This window comes from Peromyscus leucopus, chromosome 2 (genome assembly GCF_004664715.2).
Source record: "Peromyscus leucopus breed LL Stock chromosome 2, UCI_PerLeu_2.1, whole genome shotgun sequence".
In the NCBI taxonomy this organism is placed as follows: domain Eukaryota; kingdom Metazoa; phylum Chordata; class Mammalia; order Rodentia; family Cricetidae; genus Peromyscus; species Peromyscus leucopus.
Window position 1 is genome coordinate 113,193,369 of NC_051064.1, and position 12,780 is coordinate 113,206,148.

At 58.2% G+C, this 12,780-nt stretch overlaps 1 protein-coding gene across 1 annotated transcript; it reads left to right on the forward strand.

Moving 5' to 3' along the window:
- Positions 1-4,971: 4,971 nt before the first annotated feature.
- On the forward strand, positions 4,972-8,499 carry Dmrta2 (DMRT like family A2). Its single transcript, XM_037202812.1, has 2 exons — positions 4,972-5,757; positions 6,991-8,499. The coding sequence occupies exons 1-2, from the start codon at positions 5,200-5,202 to the stop codon at positions 8,041-8,043; spliced, it is 1,611 nt and encodes a 536-aa protein (XP_037058707.1). The 5' UTR covers positions 4,972-5,199; the 3' UTR covers positions 8,044-8,499.
- Positions 8,500-12,780: the final 4,281 nt, after the last annotated feature.

Below are 12,780 nucleotides of genomic sequence, written 5' to 3' on the forward strand. Positions count from 1 at the left end.
AGGGTAATTAAACGGGAAGCGTCGCAGCCGGCAAACAGATGGCGTCTGCTTGCTTCGAGGCCGCGGGCAAACAGCGCAAAAGTCAACGCTTCCCAGGTCCCCCACTGATGCCCCCAGCCCTTCTCCTAGTCAGTGGTACAGAATCCTCATTCTCAGCTCCCAATCCCACATCACCCCAGGTCCCCACCTGGGCCTTCCCCCTGGGCCTCTGCTGTGGAGTGGCTCTGAGTGATGGATGGGGTTGGAATGAGGGTGTGGAGGATTTCTTGGCTGGGTGCACACGCCCGCTCCCCACTGGCCCGGTAGACTCCTCAGCAAATGATTCTGAGCTGAGGACACTTCTGAAAGTGTGAGTTGGGCCCTGGCTGTCAACCACTTCATTTGGAGTGAAGGTCTCTATCCCAGCAGACGGAGAAGGACTAGGGTTCCAAGCCCTGATAGATATGCTCAATGTCGAGGGTGCAGGCTCACGACGTGGGACTCTGCAGGCATCTGAGTTTGAGATCACTCACCAAGTGGTTGTGCCTGCAGGCAAACGTGCTTATGAGAGCATACTGTGAGGCCAAACTTTTTGAAAGGGTCCCTTGGGTGAGAGGGCCACGTCAGAAGTGAGCGCGCCCCCCGTGGGCGTCCACTTCATGTGTACATGAAGGTGTGTCCAAACCTGCAATGAGTTGTGTTAGTGTGGTGGGGGGAGTGGTGGTGGTGGTGGTGGTGGTGGTGGTGGTGGTGGTGGTGGTGGTGGTGGTGGTGGTGGTGGTGGTTGGGGGCTCATCCTGTTGCCTCAACCTGGGCATGCTCTCCCTGAGGCTAGCGGCTCAGGTGGGCTTTCACTTCCAGTCTCTTCTGGGCAGCTGCTCATATCAGCAGGTGCTAACAGATGAGTGACCTGGGAAGCTGGGCAGAGGCATCCTACGGGGTGGGCTCAGTTATCTCAGCCCAGAACGGGTTTTTTCTGCTTCCCTCCATTACATTCTTTACGTGAACACCACCAACCTCAGCTTGTGAAAAGAGAGCGTCTCAGACCTGTGGAGACACCAACTTAGAGCACCAGAAAAGGGGGAGACATCCTGTAGTTTGGCCTGGGCTGGGTTCCAGGGTGTGATACCTCCTGCTCTTAAGAAAAGAAGGTTCGATCTAGGTCCACGCCAGAGCTCGGGTTCCTGAAACCGTTGGCTCTGATGAGTTCGTCTAAGTGCAGGATTCTGGCCTCAAGCGCGAGGAAAGGTATTTAGGCCACCGCTTCCCAGAAAACTAAGCATATCTGGGTAGGTTACTTCGTTTGGGGGTTAAAAAAAAAGTCTGCAAAGCTGCCCCCCCCCCGCGACAAAAACAAAAAAAGCTCTAGAAGCAGGCGGGTGCGTGGAATTCCGCAGAGCGTGGAGCATTCCCGCCCCTCCCTCCAACAGGCCCGCACTCAGGCATAGATAGTTACTCTGCCATCTGACCCCGGGAAACTGTGTGTATGTGTGTGTGTGTGGGGGGGGGGGTGATCGCCTAATGCGGAGGGCTTCACCGCACCGCACCCTCACTCCACCTGCATCATCTCCAGACTCTTCACTCCCTACCAAAGCTTTTCTCCGGCGGCAGAGAAGGAACTTTCTCCGTAGCCGCGCAACCAGGTTGCTATTCTCTACGATTCGGGGCCCCAGCTCCCCTGAGACTGGCCTGGCAAACTTTCTGGAAGTTGTCCGCCAGATTCTGAGGTTCATCGCCCCGTCACGTCTCCTCGGGTCGGATCCTCCGTTGGCTTCTTGGACAGGGCGCATCCCGACCCTCGCAGGCGCGTGGTTCTGCTATGGGATCCTGTGGATCTCGCCTTCCTCCTGCCCCAGCTGCCGGTCCGCCTGGCAGGAGGGGCTGCGGACCCAGGCAGGCTCCGTGCGCCTAACAGGTGTGTGCGTCTGCGTCGGCGTAGACCCGACTTCCGAGGCCCAGGGGCTTCTAAAAAGCAATGCCCAAACGCACGGTAGGGGGTGGAGAGGAAATGAGATGGCCTCGCTTTTCATTTAAACGAATTTTCTTTACTCTGAAGAAGAGAGAAAAGTAGAAAAAAAAAAAAATGAGAGTAACAGAATGTTAGCCGCAAAGGCAGGAGAAGAGTCCGAGCTAGAGAATCCGAGGGCGACCCCGCCCAAGGACTTCGACGTCTGTCCCGAAAGGGGGTAACTATGAAAGGATACAAAATTCGAACCTGTTACCTCCTCCGCTGACCGAACGGGTCCTGGGGCCGTGACGTCAGCACAGGTCGCAGAAGGCCAAGTCAAAGTTGGTCCAAGGCCCCCGCCCCCTGCGCAGCCTTGTGGTCTAGTGGCGCGACCGACTGGCCGGTGCATCCTGCGTCCGAGAGAACCTGGGGAGGCGCAAAGGCTGCCTTTTACTTTCGTTTAAAACAATTTACAAGTAAACTTCGTTAATTTCAAATATCGAAAAAAAGAATCCCACCACTACCACCACAAAAAAGGGGAGCGAGATGCGGAGAAACGAAGAAAGGCAAGGGCACAGGGGGCCAAGGGACAGGGCTGGGGCGCGGGGAGAGGAGAGGCTGAGGCGCACGGACCCTCGTTCCTCCTCTGCGTTCCTCGCTTACAAACGCCCCTCCTTACAAATCACACTTACCCTCCGTGCAGCCCGTGGTGTCAGGACTTTGCAAAACGAAGGAACTAAGCATTAAAGGTGGCAGGGGGAGGGGGAGGGGAGCAAAACAGCTCTCAACCACCTCGGAGCACGTCGGACTTGGGAGCACACTCGACACCGTCAGAAGGAAAGCCAGCAAAACCATCTTGGCAAGTCTGCGGTGAACGCCCTCCCTCCCCCACCCCGGCACCGGGGTTCCACTCCCACTCCGACAGCGGTAATTGAATTGTCACCTGCCCCCGTCCCGCCCCAGGCCTCCAGGGCCACTGGGGAAGCTCGGCCTTGCCAAGCGCCCCCGGCCAAGGCAGAGTGGCGCAGCGGAGCCGGCGCCCCAGAAGTAGAGGGGTTACACACGTCTACGCGGAGAGGCGCACCGGACACGGTAATTAGGAGCAATTCACACGCTCTCGGGCGCACGGAAACTTCTTGTCACGACATTTGCAACGCTCCTCCTCGCGCACTCCTTCCCTGGCGCCCCCTCCCTTCCCGCAGGCACTCAGCGGAGCGTTCCGAGTTTCGAATCTTTCGGACACTGTAGAATGAGGGGCTCCCCGGGCGCGGGCCCGGCCAATCAGAGCGCCGACTGCCTCCCCTGGCCAATGGCAGGCGCCACATTGTTGTCCAATTCTGTCTAATGGAGCCCTGAGGAGCAACAATAGAGCGGGCGAGCGGCTCATTGAGAGCTGGCAGCGCCGGGCTACCAGGCCCGGATAGAGCGCAGCGTCCGGAGCGCACCGAGGGGACGCGGGTTCCAACCAGCTGGCCCCCGGACGGGTCCCCGGTCCCGAGTCCCCTCCGGAGTGTTGGACTGCTGTGTTCCGAGGGGCGGGGGGGGTCCGGAAGTTCGGACATGGTGGCTGAAGGAGGGTGACGTGGTCAGATAAGGGGCCGGGGGCAAAGGGAAGAGGCCGAGAGAGCGGCGGCGCGAGCGGAGCTGGGCGGTGCGTGCAGCTCCGGCGGAGGAGGAGCCCGGAGCCCGAGGCAGGTAGTGGAGGGCCGGCCGCAGAGCAGGGGAGGCCACCGGACCGGCGGCCCCCGAGGGCGAGGCCTAGGCCCCAGGGGCCTTAGGGACTGCATGCCTGAGGGTCTGCGGGCAGAGGCCCCGGGCACACCGAGCTCCGCGATTCTCAGGCGGAGCGGGTCCCCAGGAGCGGGTCCCCGGCTCGGGAGCCCCGGCGGGGTGGCGGGGAGTGAAGGCCGCAGCGGAAGCCCGGAGCTGGGCCTGCTGGGCCTTGTGCAGCTGCGGCGCAGGTGGGACGGACTCGCTTGTCCCTTCGGGGTCAGTTTCGGAGGCGACTCCCTGGCCTGGCTGAGGCCTGCTGGGGACTGCACGTTCCAGAACCCCAGCCTGAAGACCAAAACTCTGGAACCTGCGCTGCAGCGGGGTCCCCAGGGGTCCCAGAATGAGGAGGGCGTGTCTAAGGACTGGGTCCCTAAACTGGGGAGGGGTGGGGGTTGGGGAGGAGGGGTTGAGGGAAAAGGAGGTCCTGCAAAGTCTAACTTTTGGAAGCTGTGCCTTCCTTCCTCCTGGACTACTCCAGACTAACTGTCTAAACGCCACGCCACAGGTCTCGCCCCGTCCCCACCCTACCTTTCGCAGTACAGTTTTTCCTGTTTATCACTGCCGCTCTCCGTGGACCTGGGTCCGGGTCACCCGTGTCAGCTCTTTCGGGATGTTTTCCTTGCTATTCAAACTAATCTTTGAGCTAGATGGCTTGTCCAAAGAAAGTTTTTTTCCCCCCTGATGGGTTTTCTCTTTAATGCCCCTCATCTCTTCTAAACTCGGTTTTTCCTCCTTTCCTTTAGAGGCACAAACCACAGCATGTCCCAACTCATTTTTTTTTTTTTTTTAAATGGGTCCCGGAGCCATAAACCGAACTTTGCCTCCAAATCTGTCTTTCGATTCTCACTCCACTTTTAATAGGAAGAAGTTCTTCAGTTCTTTTTGCTAGAATTCCGCTGCTCCCACATTAAAGGCAACAAACAAGACCCCAACCCAGCTGCTCAACCCTGCACCTCACCTCCACATTTCTCTCCACTCTTTATCCATCCTTCCACCAAAACCGAATGTTTTCTTTTCTCCGTGTCTTTTTGCTTTGCCTTTGATACCAGCTTGTTGGTCCCACGTTTTCTCTGTCATCTGAGTCCCCTTCAGGCACACATTTCTCCTTTCTCGTCTCACCCCAATTAACCTAAGCGTTGGACATAATATTTTCTTTTCAAGTCCTCCTTACATTCAACTGAACCAATGACTTCCAAACTTTGTCGTCTTTTTCCCCCTTGGAGGAACTACTGATTCAAACGAATTCTTCCACCTGGCGTGTAAATCGAATATAAGAGCATCAGTGAGGGGAGCGGGGGGGGGGTTTGTTGGTGGGGAGAAGGAGTCGTCGTGTTTACAAGGAGGTTCCGAATACACCTTCCCCGCAACTTGCCAGCTATTAACCAAACTTGGACAACCAAAGTTTTCCTAAATTTGGGTTTCTGCAGGCCGCGCTTGAGTCTGGCTCATTGTACTGTCCTCACTCGGGTCTCCCCACTTTTCCCACGCCAGGTCCAGCCATGGAGCTGCGCTCGGAGCTACCCAGCGTGCCGGGCGCGGCGACAGCAGCGGCCACAGCGACGGGACCTCCCGTGGCATCAGTGGCGTCGGTGGCCGCGGCGGCGGCGGCCGCAGCCTCGCTACCGGTGAGCGTGGCCGGGGGCTTGCTGCGGGCGCCTCCCCTGCTGTTGAGGGCCGCGGAGAAGTACCCGCGGACCCCCAAGTGCGCGCGCTGCCGCAACCACGGCGTGGTGTCGGCGCTCAAGGGCCACAAGCGCTACTGCCGCTGGAAGGACTGCCTGTGCGCCAAGTGCACGCTCATCGCCGAGCGCCAGCGCGTCATGGCTGCCCAGGTGGCGTTGCGCAGGCAGCAGGCGCAGGAGGAGAACGAGGCGCGCGAGCTGCAGCTGCTGTACGGCACTGCCGAGGGCCTGGCGCTGGCCGCCGCCAACGGCATCATCCCACCGCGGCCCGCCTATGAAGTCTTTGGCTCCGTGTGCGCCACCGACGGCGGGGGGCCCGGAGCTGGAGCGCCCGCGGGGAGTGCAGGGGGCGCAGGGGGCGCAGGTGAGAGCGGGGTCGGGCCGGGGTGGGGGTGGGGGGATGGGTCTGGAAGGAGGAGCCCGGGACCCAGCTCTGGTGCGCACGGCCGAGTGGATTGTTTCCTTGGTGACCAGAGTTTAGCTCCCTTCCCCCGAAGTTGGGGCTACTTACTGTAGCTCACCAGGCACTCAGCTTCTACACCCACCCATAAACTGGCTGCCCTATCTGTAGCTTTTACACTTTATTCCTCTCCCTCACCTCAGACCCCAAGGCAACACTTGAGCTTTATGCTTGCTCAGGGGGCAGGTCCTTAGTTACTGCCCAACTCTTTTTGCTGGGTCTCCTCCCCCAGCAGCCGGAAGCTGCAGATCTGTTCTGCTCTGAGCTTCTCACAGGCCACCCCATGCTTTCCTTCCCAACTCTTCTGAAAGGACCCTCTGCAATCCTTCTAATCCGCATTGCTTCCCTAAATTCTGGCGACGCCCCTCTTTCACTGCCCAGCAAGATTCCTCTCCTCTGGTTCCTAAGGCTTTTTGGATAAACATTCGCTGCGTTCCCTTGGTCCTGGCTTCTTTCCCCCAACGCATGCATGCCGGTTTTCTCATGGTTGGCACGTTTTCCTTTTTCCTGGACCCCTTTCCCATGCTTCTATCTGCTCCCAGCATAAACCCACCACTTTCTGAACTCTAGAAGGTTTTTCTGTGAGGAAGACAATTAGGTTCAGGAATGGGTTCGGCTCTCAGATTGGAAGGGAAATTCTTAGGTCTTAATTTTGAAATATGTGGACTAGGAATAGGATATAACTTATTTTATCTGCAGAGAGGCTTAAGACCTAGGCCCCCAAGGCGCCTTCTCTTCCAAGCTGTGATACCTAAGGTAGGGTTGGCTTTGGCAACCTGAGTGGAGTAGTGTCGTCCACACACTGTGAGGTATAGGTAGAGGTTCTGTTTGCTCTGGTTTGAAGGCCACTTCTCTAGGAAATGGGAAGAGAGTGGAGGTGTTGGGGCACAGGTATGGGAAAGGTGCACTGAACATTATTTTCAGGGTGCCAGGTAAGATTGGGGTTCTGGGTACAGAAAAAGCCTAGGAACAGAGAGAGGGAGTAGAAGGAGAGAGGCGGGGGTTATAAAAATAAAACTGCGGCTCTGGAGCTCAGTCAAAGAATAGTTTGGAAGCTGAGAACGGGAGGAAACTTGCATTCAACAGGCCTAAGTGTGGTGGGTCCAATGTTCTTAACCTCCCCTCACATCTCCGTTTTTCCCTCAGAGGCCAAGTTGCAGAAGTTCGATCTGTTTCCCAAGACGCTGCTTCAGGCCGGCCGCCCCGACAGTCCGCAGCCACAGCCAGTGAAGCCCTTGTCGCCCGACGGCGCAGACTCGGGTCCCGGGACCTCGTCCCCAGAGGTGCGGCCGGGTTCAGGCTCGGAGAACGGAGACGGCGAATCCTTTTCAGGGTCGCCTCTGGCCCGGGCCTCCAAGGAGGCAGGCGGCAGCTGTCCCGGGAGCGCGGGCCCGGGCGGTGGCGGCGAGGAGGACAGCCCTGGCTCCTCCAGCCCCCTGGGTTCCGAATCGGGTTCGGAGGCTGACAAAGAAGAGGCGGAGGCCGCACCGACTCCGGGGCTGAGCGGCGGCCCCGGGCCGCGGCAGCGGACGCCGCTGGACATCTTGACGCGCGTCTTCCCGGGCCACCGGAGAGGCGTCCTGGAGCTGGTGCTGCAGGGCTGCGGCGGCGACGTGGTGCAGGCCATCGAGCAGGTGCTGAACCACCACCGCGGAGGCCTGGCGGCCGGCCTGGGCCCCGGCGCGCCGCTGGAGAAGGCCACGGTGAGCGCGGCCGTCGCGGTGGACGACGCGTGGCCCGGGCGCGTGGACGCCGCGGCCGCCGGGGGTCCCGGGCTGCCCGCTCCCCTGCAGACCGGGCCGGCCGCGCCCCCGCACCACAGACCCTTGCTGGCCGGGGCCATGACGCCGGGCGCGCTGGGCTCGCTCGGCAGCCGCTCCGCCTTCTCGCCGCTGCAGCCCAACGCCAGCCACTTCGGCGCGGAAGCGGGCGCCTACCCGCTGGGCGCGCCGCTCGGCCTGAGCCCGCTGCGCCTGGCCTACTCGGCGGCGGCGGCCCACAGCCGCGGCCTGGCCTTCATGGCGCCCTACTCCACCGCCGGCCTGGTGCCCACGCTCGGCTTCCGGCCGCCCATGGACTACGCCTTCAGCGACCTCATGCGCGACCGCTCGGCCGCCGCCGCCGCCGCGGTGCACAAGGAGCCGGGCTACGGGAGCGGGCTGTACGGGCCCATGGTCAATGGCACCCCCGAGAAGCAGTAGGACACGGGGCCCCCCCGCAGCCCGGCGGCCCCCAAACACTGACCCAGCCTGCTGCCCAGCCCCCCCGCCCCTCCTCGCCCTGCCCCGCGCCCTCCGCTCAGAGTTGGCCTTGGGGATTTGTTTTGAGGGGTGGGTGGGAGCACCTCGGCTAACCGCGCAGGTGTTCTCAGAGGGGCCTGGTGGTCGGGGTGCTCGTCCAGCCTCGGGCCACCTCCCCCCAGGCCCGCTCCCCCTGTGCCCCAAAGGCCGGGGATGTCTAAGAATCCCGAGGCCGGCTGCGGCCGCGCCTGCCCCTGCTGCTCCCTCTGCTCCGCTCGCCTTGCCAGCCCGCGCTCAAGGTGGATGGCAGGACAAATCAGCCTCTCGTGTGTGTCCTCCAGTCCCCACTCCCCTTTCATAAAAAAAAAAAAAAAAAAAAATCCGCTCTAACAAATATAAATTTAGGATGTATACATCTCTTGCCACTGAGTCGAGTCTTTGGGGCACACATATATATATCGATATCAATTGTATAAAAAAAAAAAAAAAGGAAACGTTCTAAGGTGCACTTTCCTCGTTGCGGTATTTGTCGCTCTCTTTGTTGCTTATGCCGATAAGCATGGGTTTCCTTGGTGCAGTGTGAGTTTTTATATATGTATAAATCTATATATAAGCTATACATATATATATACAAGCCAGTGTATAATGTTATAAAATGGAATTCTAAGTTATTAATTGTAATCTGTAGGTGACCTCGGTATTAACGTGAAAAACATTCAAAATCAAAGCAAAACAAACAAAAAAAAGGACAAACTGGGAAAATTAGACTATTCGCGCATTGTACGTATGGGGTTTTATAGATGAGATCTACTGTAAGCTGGGGAGGAACCCTGCCCGCCCCCTGCCCCTGGCCTGCAGCTGGTCTCCGGAGCGGGCCAGCACAAGCTGGAGCACGACTGAGCGTCGGGTGACAGAGCCGGAAGCTCCGGGACTCGGCAGCCAGCGACGCTGCGGAGAACTGCTCACTTTGTGCTTTCCTTTGCATAGGTATGAGCTAGAAATAAATGTTATTTTCTAAATAAAGCAACGCTCGAATCCCATTCGCTCCTCTGGCGGCTGGGAAGAAAAGCTTTTAATTTCCCACTGGGGCTGAGGTGCCCGGGAGCTGCGGATCGCGCCTGTGCCAGGACCCTGGAGGGACCCAGACAGGAAGCTGCGGGTGGCCCCTGGGACAGGCGCGGGGGTGGGGTCGCGTCTGGAAACTTCGGAAGAGGCTCCGCGAGGGCAGGATGAGCGTGCTGACCTCGCGCCCAGGCCCCGAGTCGCCTGGCCAGGCACAGGTTCTCGCCCCGCACGCACGCAGAGCCTGGGGCTCTTCCTCCGCAGGTGTCCGCACCAAAGGCCGAGCCTCGGGATCGTCCCCCGCGGGTGTCCGCACCGCGGGCTGCGCCTCTGTTCCCCACCTCCCCACCCCGCAGGTTCTGGCCCGGCCTCGGGCTCTTCCCGGCACTCTTGGCTTTGGCTTTGGAGGCCAGGGCGCTGGACGCCGCGGCTTGGAGGCGGCCTTCGACACTTCTCCTGCCAGGACCTGCGGCCTGGGAGTTATTGGGAAGCGTGGGATGCCACTTTCTCCCGAGGCGTGTACTCTGAGTGGAAGCGAGGACGCCCCTTCGGGCAGGGCCACCGAGCACCCCTTTTGTGAAGTAGCTGCCCCATCTTCGACCTCCACATCCCTCCCTCCTGCTCTCCCGCAGGGTCACTCCTCCACTCCAGGAAATAGGGTGCCCCCTCCCTTAGACTGGGCCCGGAGACATCCCAAGGTAAACTTCTGGGGCAGGCTCGAGTTCCGCCAGGCGGTGAAACTTAATAGCAGGACAAGAAAACGGTTTAATAAAGAAGGGCTTTAATAGGGAACTAATTTGATTGAGTTGCCTAATTCCACTTTAATTGGAAAGGGGGTTTGGCTGTTTGGTTATAAAGTGTGAGGGTGACGATGAGATGGAAGGAGGGGGGGGTGAGAGAAGAAAGATGCGGGCAAGAAAGGGATGAGTCCGGAGAACGAACGAAGGTGGAGGGGTTACGTGAAAGGGGGAAGTTAGGAAAATAGAGGACCGAGGAACTGAGTGCGCAGGAGCTCCCAGCACGCGGCCGGCGCTGTCCGCTCAAGCCTTACATCCTCTCCCACTCCAGCTTTCCCAAGGCCTCCAGGCCTGGTGCTCTCAGCCCGGCAGCTCCCACCGCCACCCCAGGTTTCTGCCGGGACCGCAGGGCAGCCGGGAAGGAGAAGCTAAGATCTGCAGGCTCCCTGGGTTTCAGGAGCGACCTACACTAGGTCCCCTGAAGCGCCTGGATTGCTGCCGGAGTTTAGGTCAAATTCAAGCAGGGAAGCTCCAGTTCATTCCCAAGAATAATTGGGCCTCGAGAGTTTCGAGATGGTTATTTTTAGTTCACCCTCAGTGAAGTTCGCCCTAATGCCCTATTTTACGAAGGAGGAAACATGTCATGAAGACTAGTGTCAGGATCTCCCCTCCACGATCCCCGTGGGTCTGCTTTTCTCTTAGATCTTTGCACACAGCTGGCTTTGCTGGCACACGGTGGAGGTGGGGATGCAGGAACATCCTTTCGAGGCTTGTTCGGAAGACACAGGTAGCGGTTTCCCTAAGTTGGGCCCGCCAGCACCCAGTTAGAGCTCAGGAATGGGTCGCTAGCAGAGGGAATCCGAGCAGTGGGTACTGAAAACTCCCTGATGTGGCTCATTTTAGTGGCTCAGGCCCGGTCCTGAAACCCAGAGCAGTCAATCACAGCCTGGCAAAGTCCTGCTAAGGTGGTTGTGTCCCTGACCCACAACTCAACCTACTGCGCAGTCTGGAAGAGCGATATCGAGACTCATGATGAAAGGCCTGGAGGAACCCAGTTCAGAGCCTAGGTTACTCCCACTGGGGTGTCTCCTGGCAGAGGAATGGGCGGCTAGGGCAAGCCAGTGACCAGGCATCTCTGCTCTTTCTAGTGTCTGCAGCTGGGACGCACCAGGCCGTGGGTCCCTAGGCCCTGTTTGAGACGTCATCGAAGCCAGCACCAACATAGGAGAAAGCGCGTTGGACTCTCTTTCCGGATTTCGGTTGTCCACGTCTATTCGCAAATTCTCAGGAAGCCAGTTGGAACCGGCTCTGGCCTGGGCACTAGGAAGACTCAGACCCCTGCCACTGCGGCTAGCTCAGGCTGGTGGGGAGACAGCTTCTGGGAAATAGCAGTTTTAAAATTCTCATCTTCTTCCTCCTCCACTACCGCTCACTACTCAGTGCCTAATGTTTGCCCCAGGCAGCTGAGAAGGTGTCAAGAGCTGGCATCCATGGTCTACCACGGGCTGGAGTTATTCAACACCCATACAAAGTATGCACTCTAGCTGTGTGCTAGATCCAGTTACAGGACCGAGTTTACAAAGTGTATGTCTGAGACCATCGGTTGGTGATGAAGCTACAGTTGTAACTGAAACCATGAGGAGAGTCACTTCACTCTGCTGAAAGGCCTCAGGGAGGCTGCCCCAGGGAGGCAAGAGAGGCCAGGTGCTTAACCTGGCTGCCACCTCTATTAAGTGGTGAGAATGGTATAGTCTGTTTCGCTGGGCACTGTGAGGAGTAAATAATGTGTAAAAAGCTCTTAGCTTGGTGCTTGCTCACTGGGTGTTTACTATTATGATTCTCATATCCTTTGGTGTGGGTATTGTCAATTTTAAAAGAAAACCAGCTCCTCAGAAGGACTGGACGACAGGAGAAAGCTGCACTTAGAAAGTCCTGAGTGTCCTGTATTATGGAAGACACTTTGCCCAGATCCACCGGGACCATGGGCACACCAGAGTGGGTGATTCTGGAACCAGCTCTAAGGGGAGATAAACCTGGATACGGCATCATAGGCAGCAGTGTAACCTGGTTAGAAGTTGGTGAATGACTCAGGACTAGGCAGAGGGTCTATAGAGACTAAACAGAGGTCGAATAATAGAGAACCAGTGAGTCTCTGCCTGAGGAGTCCGAGGATGTGGCTTTTAGAGCAAGGGGCAGAGAGCTGTGGGCGGCAGAGAGGGAGAGGCATGTGCGTTTGGTAGATTCTCTGGAGAATGGACAAACTGTCTGAGGAGAAGACATGAAAACTGATAGTGCTAAAAAATGCTCCATGGGAGTAGGAAGATGGCTGCTGAGGGACAGCTTTCACGTCTGGTCCCAGCTTGAGGTGTGTGTGTGGGGGGGGGACGCTACCTGGAGGATTCCCAGGTGTGTGGGCAGGGAAGGGCAGTTAGTGGTATGAGCCCCTCAAGCAGAGGCAAGATTGGATGGTGAGAGGAAATGTTTGTTGTTCGACATACAGTTTGAAAGACTTGCAGATTATCTGGGGGTGGGAAGGTAGAGAAAGTCAACTCGGGGCTGGACTGAAGCAGGGGCTGGGAGGAGGAAGAGGCCGAGACTCCCTAGAGAAATATTCTATCGGAGGCTATGGGTGTGGGGTAGATGTGGAGGTACCACCTCTCACTATTTCTGTTCATGCCAAGAGAAATGGCCTCTTACAATCATTCTCCTGACGCTTTGTACCCTATGGAGGCCACCCTTCTGGGAGGACCCTGGGCAGCCCTCCCTGGACTTACTGGGGGGCTCCTCATGTGCATGCAAACTCCCGTTCAACCCTCTGCCCTGTACTTACTCTGATCCTTTCACACCAGCTGCTCTTCTCTCCTCCCTCCTTGTCCCTGGGCCTCTGCACCCCAAACAC